The following is a 9,392-nucleotide window of genomic DNA, read 5'->3' as shown; positions in this document are numbered from 1 at the left end:
CATATGTCTACAGCAATTTTAAAAATTAGATGTAAAAGCACAAATTAAGATAGTCCTTTAACATCTGTTGCCTTTTTCTTACATAAATCTTACTTTAATGCAGGAGCCTTTTAATGCTCATGAGTTTGTGGAAAGATTGGCATGGCGAACCATGGGAACCAAGGGAAGAAGTAACCATGACGACTTTGATCCAATGTTGCTTCATGGTTCTTTTGAAAAGATGATTCGGGACTTGAAGGAAAAAAATACACAGATGGAGAAAAAAGTAGAAAAACTGGAAGATGCGTGTAAGGAAGAAGAGAAAAGACACTGGCAAAGAGTGGCAGATCTTCAGAAGCGTAACAAGGTATTAGGATGTATAGATACAGAATAACAGATGAGCCTGCTGCCTATTACTTATGATGAAAAGTCAGCATTGGCATTGGCTTCTTCGTAGGAAAAATAGATACAGTATATATTGTGTGTTATCTTCTGTGACAATTGCTACCCTGTGAAACAAAGTGATTACCTGGTAATGGTAGGAGGGCAAAAGGATTGAATGTGACAATGATTTGCTTTCCTGACAGTGTTAATTAAGATGGTATGATAGCTAGTTACATGTTGATAATTTTGATAACAAAATTGGCAATAATTGATCTTTTCAAAATTCTGAAATTGAAGTTAGTATTATAAAGTGTATTTAAGTAATTGAAAGCCTGATATAACAGAGAATCTCTACACACCAGATATAAGACTGACTTGTTTGGTTTTTAGGCATCTTATTCCCACTTTCAAGAACTAGATGAGAGAATCAACCTGGTGGCTACAAAGGTTGTCCACCTGGGAGACCAGCTGGAGGGTGTCAACACTCCCAGGGCCAGGGCCGTCGACGCCCAACGACTCATGAACTTTTTTAATGAGTTCCTTAACTATGATGAACCAAAGTCTTCAGTATTTACTGACCCTTTTCAAGTAAGATTTTCTTTAAACCTATTTATATATTGGTAGATCCAGTAGCACTGGACTGGGCTGATTGCCGGTGGCCAGGTAGCTTGAATCCTGGTTTGCATACATGTCATCCTCTGAAACCTCTAATGACCGTCTTGTTATTGCATTTTTCCTCTCCTATTATGTATTTTACATTTAAAACAAATATTGTATTTTGGTTTCCTGTATGGTATTCCATCTATTAATTCAATGCATGGTGACAACACTATATGATCACTGAGGACTGAATTACTTCCCATACTTTTCCTCAATGTCTGTGTTTATGATGTTGATTCATTGTGTGTAATTATATGGAATGACTTCATTTTCTCCTGTATGTCTTTTTTAGCTTCAATTGGCTGCAGAAATAATCCAGAAGTTGTATCAAATAGCTTTGGAACTTCCAGTGGGAGAAAAGTGAGTATACATTCAGTGTTTCGTAGAAAATATGGTTTTGCATATTACCATCAGAATCACAGTGTCATTTATATACATGTATATACAATATGCTTTCACATGATATATGTTTGTACTATTTTTCCTATCAAGTGTATGTAAGAGTATTCATTTTAAGTTTTAAACAATGGTCTCATAGTAATTACAAAAACCAATACCAGCAAACAACAGTCACAAGACTACATCAATAACTACCTCTGGTACTGAGGCTGGAAGTAACTTATTACTGTGTTATAGACATCTTCGCACAAACATCAATAACAATGCTCCTTTTTTCTTCCATTATGATCGTACTTATGTCAGTCATGAATGACAAACAAGATATTTTAGGTTACGGTACCGTTGCACTCATGGTTCGGCCATTAATATTATGAGTGATGTTAAGATCTCTAGAATTTCTCTAATGTACGAAAATGTTTCTGTGTTTGCAGATTTGACAATGCCAGAAAGAAAATATGGGGTACGTACCGCTGCTCTACATGTATGTAAAGCATCCAAACCATTCTAGTCATGTAAATATAGTAACCTGAGGCTGGTAATCTTACTGGAGAACAGGTAATGTTACATCTCAAATGATAGGAGGCTGGGGTATGATTCCGTGAACAGACGTGATAAGGTATGGGTTCACTTGTCTGACCATGTGGGGTTTCTCTGGATTCCCTTAGTAAGGCCCCTTGCATTCTTCCTTTGGGGACAACAAGAGTGATTAATATAAGTTAATGTAATTTATTTTGCAATTGGTTTAAAATAAAGTTTACATTTACATTGAACAAGTGTATAAAACACAGACATCTCACCACTCGATCAGACTGATACATACAATCTCTATCTCGCTAATAAAGTAGATAAATAGTCTATGCTGTTCAGTCTGTTCATGACTAAAAACTGTAGAATTGACAACAATGTCGCCCAGTCCTCTATTTGTATTATTGTGGAGATAACAGACTACATTACCCTTATGTCTCTGGTATATGATGGCATACCTGGTATTTATGAAATATATACCTGTACATATTTATGGGGTTTGTACATTTTGATGGAGTATGTACATGGGGTATGTACATATTTTAACATTGACAATTTTTAAGAATAAGATTTCATTAACTTACACAAAATTGTATTTGTTTCCAGATCGATACCTCCATATTGAGAAGGAATTGATTGCAGAGTTTTTGATAGCCCATCGTCATGAGGACAGACGGAAAATGAAACGAGTTGCCTTTGTCTTGTCTAACTTTAAAGTACGGAAAATTTAATCTCTGATTTATATCAAATGTGTTGGTAAAAGAACATTGATCTTGGACTAAATGTGAGATATGCGAGATAGTAATAGTCTGATATGCTGTCTGAATACATACTGTCCAATATCACGGTTTGATGATGTTGATTTGAGGATGGTATGATCATTTCAATATTAATGCTTTTTTTGGTAATGGGCCAAACCTGGTAAAAAATGACAAAAACTACTACAATGTAAGGCAAGCATAATTGACATTTTATATGTAATTTCTTGTTGAATACTGATGGAAAAAAAGATGAGCAGTACATTCTTATTGATCCCTGTAATTATATCTCTGGGTAGTGAACCGAATGATTAAAAAGTAATTAGAAAAATTAAGATGGGAATCTTGACATTTCCAGGGTTATGGTGAATGTATCGATGCCTTCATAGAAGAATCTCAGAAAGTAAGTATCAAATTGATCTATTATAGTGTTAATAAAACCTCAATCATAACAATCAAACATGGATCAAGCTCCAACAGTCAATAGTATTTATTTCAGGGGTAAGATCAATACACCTTTAAAATTATGATATTCAGATAGAATATTAAAATTATGTTATTTAGAGAGAATATTAAAATTATGTTATTCAGATGGAATATTAAAATTATGTTATTCAGATGGAATATTAGAATCATGTTATTCAGATGGAATATTAAAATTATGATATTCAGAGAGAATATTTTTTATGATTTAAGGATTTGGATTAAAATGTGTTGCAAATAATTTGCATTTAAAACATAAAATCTGTATTGATGAATAAGATGTTAGATTAAGTTGATATGACCTGATTTTGTTGACCAGGGGGCATTCCAGAAACTGGATCCATTTGATGATGTTGTTCCATTGTGTACAAGAACTAGTGACCTCGTCACCAGTGTGTTCAGCAGTCCAGACACAGTGATGGCTAAATTTGTACAGACAATCTACAACACCAAACTACAGGTAAGCTAATACACAGTGATGGCTGAATTTGTACAGATAATCTACAACACCAAACTACAGGTAGGCTGGTACATAGTGATGGTCAAATTTGTACAGACAATCTACAACACCAAACTACAGGTAGGCCAGTACACAGTGATGGTCAAATTTGTACAGACAATCTACAACACTAAACTACAGGTAGGCCAGTACACAGTGATGGTCAAATTTGTACAGACAATCTACAACACCAAACTACAGGTAAGCTTGTACATAGTGATAGCTAAATTTGTTCACACATATCTACAACACTAAACTACAGGTACCAATCTTATTAAAATTAGACTTGTAATTTCTACTTCTCTACATTATTTAATGATACACTGCAATACAAGATCTAACAATACCACACAGGAGGTCAACTCAGCATGCTTTTTTAAAAATTTATTTATTGATTTTGGCTTGTCACAGCTTCTTTAGATATTGTGATACTAATTATATGAAGGATATGTGTCATGCTTCATTTTGATTGTGATTTATTCTCTCAACAGACACACATCGCATCTAAACTGGAATCCAAAGACGATCCAGAGGAATACCTAATCACACTATTTCAACTTTATACAAGGTGAGTTCTTTAATCATTTGTTTGTAGGTAAATGAAACACTTATGTACACAACCAAGTCTCACTCTCAAAAATCTTTAGAGTCACAAGTTATTGTTTATTGTTATCCTGAAGAGGTATTCATTTGTTAAAAGCTTGATGAAATGATTCGAAATATGTTAATGTTGAAGAAATGTAGTGTAATCAAAGTTAACTACTTTAAATACATTTTAAATCATCATTTTAAAACAAAAGTTTATGTTAGAATAAGTATAAATATCAGTAGTAATTTTGTCCTTGATTTATTAAGTGGAATGGAAGCAGTACTAACGTAGACAACTGATAAAGGTCTGACCTTTTTTATATACTGATATTGACGTTAATTACTGGGTAAGGTCATTAATATAGTGATTAAACAACTGTTACAAAATGCTAATTGATTATTGTATTATTTACTGTTAGGACGGTGAAGTTATCTGAAGATTTGTCGATATTCAAGATGGGAAACGACAGTCTGTTCCTGACCAAACTGACCAAGACAATATTCCAGAAGCACCTAGAGGCTTATATTAAGTATGCAAATTTATAAAATGTTAATTTTGTCAGAATGTATGTACACAGATAATTGATGCAATTTGTTATTCTAATAAGCAGCTATCCTTTGTTGATTTCATTTTTGTGGGAAATGTACTAATATTTAAGATAAAGTCCATGTTTTCTATGATTTTAATGAATTGTACTCTGGTTGTTTTGCTATTTTTCAGTTTTGAAACAAAATATTTAAAGGAGCGTTGTTCAGCACATTTGCAGCGGTACTACGATAGTAAAGAACACACCAAGAAACAGATCCAGTCTGGAGGGTATGTGATACTTCTTAGCTCTTCACTGTTAACTTATTGATGGCCATTACTGAAGTAGCCATCTTTTCCAGAGGCTTTAGGTTCTTGCATTTAAAGTAATGTGAAAAAAAAAATGTAGAATTCATATATTTACTTACCTGTAAAGGCTTACCTGAGTGGTATATTTACTAACCTGTAAAGGCTTACCTGAGTGGTATATTTACTAACCTGTAAAGGCTTACCTGAGTGGTATATTTACTAACCTGTAAGGACTTAACTGAGTGGTATATTTACTAACCTGTAAGGGCTTAGCTGAGTGGTATATTTACTAACCTGTAAGGACTTAACTGAGTGGTATATTTACTAACCTGTACGAGCTTAACTGAGTGGTATATTTACTAACCTGTAAAGGTTACCTGAGTGGTATATTTACTAACCTGTAAGGACTTAACTGAGTGGTATATTTACTAACCTGTAAGGACTTAACTGAGTGGTATATTTACTAACCTGTACGAGCTTAACTGAGTGGTATATTTACTAACCCGTAAGGGCTTAACTGAGTGGTATATTTACTAACCCGTAAGGGCTTAACTGAGTGGTATATTTACTAACCTGTAAGGTCTTAACTGAGTGGTATATTTACTAACCTGTAAGGGCTTAACTGAGTGGTATATTTACTAACCTGTAAGGGCTTAACTGAGTGGTATATTTACTAACCTGTTAGGGGTTAACTGAGTGGTATATTTACTAACCTGTAAGGGCTTAACTGAGTGGTATATTTACTAACCTGTAAGGGCTTAGCTGAGTGGTATATTTACTAACCTGTAAGGGCTTAGCTGAGTGGTATATTTACTAACCTGTAAGGACTTAACTGAGTGGTATATTTACTAACCTGTAAGGACTTAACTGAGTGGTATATTTACTACCTGTAAGGGCTTAACTGAGTGGTATATTTGATTTAATACATCAGAGTGTATACATTATACTGTTTTTCCCTTACTCAGCCTGACAGAACTGAGAAGAGATTTACAGGCAAGGATTGGAACAATGACCAAAACCAACATCAACATTGGTCCTGCTATAGAGAACTTTGGTGGAGAGACGTTTTTATCACAGGAAGTGACCATCAGTCTACTTCAGGAGGCTAAGAATGCCTTCAAACGCTGCCAAGTGGTAAGACTAGACTAAAGTCCAGGACAGATGTAGAGTGTTTCCTCACAGTCAGTCAAACCACTCAGGTCACATACTGTTACTGTTGTTATTTTCGTAGGGTTTCAGATTTCACTGTGAGAATAGAATATACATTGACAATAATATAACAGGGGAAATTTTGGCCCATTTCATGATATCTTTTTTTTTTCTTTAAACTTTTAGTAAAACTGCTTATTTTAACCTTCATAATAAGTCACTTTTGCAACATGAATAATGATTAAGAAGTATAGAGTACTATTTTGAAATATGAACGTTTTCTGTCCGGTAAGCATCGTCAGAGCCAGATATGTCTTTGTGTCGAGTTAATGTTCAAAGCGCCTGATCCAGTCTGTAAATATTACATTGCATGTAAATATTCAAATGTTAAAGGCAACTTGGTTTTGAATGTAGTTTCATTTGTTTCCAATTATATAGGATTGAATTTTAAAAGTAGCAAAGAATTTCTTTTTTACAAAATTTATGTAACCATCCTAAATTACATGAAGGCGTTAACTGGTCTGACACTACATACAATAAAGTTTGTCAAAACAGATGATAATTAACAGAGAAAACAAAGTACATTTAGTTGAATTACTTTGTGTATAATGACACTGACTGAATTACGATTCTCTTTTCTAACATTGTTACCCAGTCTACAAAACAAGGTACCCTTATACATGCTCTCATGCTTTCTGTCCACTAGTTGTCCAGCAGTTCGGACATGTCTGGTAATGCTGTCCAAATCTTTGAGGTTTTGGTCCAGTACCTCGTAATTGAACATATAGACTATGCTGTGGAACTTGGACTTCAAGGTATTTATCAGTTACACTGAATGTTTCAGACAATACCTTATATTTAAGTTATGTACATAAGTATCTTCTTGATAAACCTACTAAAACCAAAAGTTAGGATATTGTTATAGGAAGCAGAAAAGAAAAATGCCCTTCCCACACTGGGGCTCGTACTAGAGATGTTTCAGTCTCCAGGGAACATCCTCTCACTAGGCTAAAGGGAAATTCCCACTAGTCTGAGTTAGTAAGGTGACCTTATACACTCCACATCCTACCACTAGGCTAAAGGGAAATTCCCACTAGTCTGAGCTATTAAGGTGACCTTATACTCTTGACTTTTTCATTACTCCTTCCCATTACAATATGATAATCAGTCGTACATAGGATTATTTTCCAATTGTACAACTGTTGTAGTTTCCATTGTACTTTCAGCATCAGTATCCAGTCATGTTATTCCACAATGTCTGAAGGTTTATTGGGAATCTTAACTTGTTTCTGATGTACATTTTGTTCAATCTAAAAGATGGCAGCCATAGATTGTATGCCATTGTTTTGTCGGAAACTGATATCACTTGGTACATAAATCTGTGGAACTGAAGGAAATCTTTAGTTTTGGTGATGTAGGTAGCCGGTTGGGTTAATTTAACATATTGAATTCAGCTGCTGGGATATACTGTAAACAACTGTGTTGTATTCCATCACAAATATTAAATCTTAAACAGATTTAACTAAATACAACGATTTCCACATTATTGGTCTTTCAGTCCTTTAACCTAGGACAATTCACATTTTGACAAATTGCATTAATATTCACTGTGTAATTTTATCTTGTCAGATTAGTTTAGAATGTCTTAGCAGTAAATCAGCTATCAGTGTAAGGAGTGCCCCTGTTCTGTGTTTACAGCCATTCCACTACCTGACCCCAAGTCTCAGCCAGAGGTGTATTTCTTTGATGTGGTAGGCCAGGCCAACACACTCTTCCACCTGTTTGAGAAACAGTTCATGGACAGTCTTGTTCCTCTAGTCATGTAAGCTATGAAAATTTTTATAGATGTCCCTCTAGTTATATAACCTACCATACCTGTTGTTATAAACTTCCCTTTAGTTATATAACCTACCATACCTGTTGTCATAAAGGTCCCTCTAGTTATATAACCTACCATACCTGTTGTTATAAACTTCCCTCTAGTTATATAACCTACCATACATGTTGTTATAAAGGTCCCTCTAGTTATATAACCTACCATACCTGTTGTTATAAATTTCCCTCTAGTTATATAACCTACCATACCTGTTGTAATAAATTTCCCTCTAGTTATATAACCTACCAAACCTGTTTTAATAAATTTCCCTCTAGTTATATAACCTACCATACCTGTTATTATAAAGGTCCCTCTAGTTATATAACCTACCAAACCTGTTGTTATAAACTTCCCTCTAGTTATATAACCTACCAAACCTGTTGTAATAAATTTCCCTCTAGTTATATAACCTACCATACCTGTTATTATAAAGGTCCCTCTAGTTATATAACCTGCCTAACCTGTTGTTATAAAGGTCCCTCTAGTTATATAACCTACCATACCTGTTATTATAAAGGTCCCTCTAGTTATATAACCTACCAAACCTGTTGTTATAAAGGTCCCTCTAGTTATATAACCTACCAAACCCGTTGCTATAAACTTCCCTTTAGTTATATAACCTACCATACCTGTTATAAAGGTCCCTCTAGTTATATAACCTGCCATACCTGTTGTTATAAAGGTCCCTCTAGTTATATAACCTACCATACCTGTTGTTATTAACTTCCCTCTAGTTATATAACCTACCAAACCTGTTGTTATAAAGGTCCCTCTAGTTATATAACCTACCATACCTGTTGTTATAAACTTCCCTCTAGTTATATAACCTACCATACATGTTGTTACAAACTTCCCTCTAGTTATATAACCTACCATACCTGTTGTTATAAACTTCCCTCTAGTTATATAACCTGTCATACCTGTTGTTATAAACTTCCTTCTAATTATATAACCTACCATACCTGTTTTAAACTTCCCTCTAGTTATATAACCTACCAAACCTGTTGTTATAAACTTCCCTCTAGTTATATAATCTACCATACCTGTTGTTATAAAGGTCCCTCTAGTTATATAACCTACCATACCTGTTGTTATAAAGGTCCCTCTAGTTATATAACCTGTCATACCTGTTGTTATAAATGTCTCTCTAGTTATATAACCTACCAAACCTGTTGTTATAAAGGTCCCTCTAGTTATATAACCTACCATACCTGTTGTTATAAAGGTCCCTCTAGTTATATAACCTACCAAAAAGGT

At 34.4% G+C, this 9,392-nt stretch overlaps 1 protein-coding gene across 1 annotated transcript; it reads left to right on the top strand.

Moving 5' to 3' along the window:
- Window positions 1–88: 88 nt before the first annotated feature.
- Window positions 89–8,081, top strand: LOC117320003 (exocyst complex component 5-like; the record flags this gene model as incomplete). Its single annotated transcript, XM_033874702.1, has 13 exons — window positions 89–346; window positions 754–951; window positions 1,316–1,383; window positions 1,854–1,882; window positions 2,554–2,663; window positions 3,064–3,108; window positions 3,508–3,648; window positions 4,179–4,255; window positions 4,695–4,805; window positions 4,997–5,092; window positions 6,076–6,244; window positions 6,966–7,074; window positions 7,958–8,081. Coding segments are annotated over 13 exons (1,535 nt in total), but the record flags the coding sequence as incomplete, so codon positions are not given.
- Window positions 8,082–9,392: the final 1,311 nt, after the last annotated feature.

Source organism: Pecten maximus, unplaced genomic scaffold (assembly GCF_902652985.1).
Source record: "Pecten maximus unplaced genomic scaffold, xPecMax1.1, whole genome shotgun sequence".
Taxonomy (NCBI): Eukaryota; Metazoa; Mollusca; class Bivalvia; order Pectinida; family Pectinidae; genus Pecten; species Pecten maximus.
Note: the sequence above shows the minus strand (reverse complement) of the source record. Positions and strands in the feature narration are given on the sequence as shown.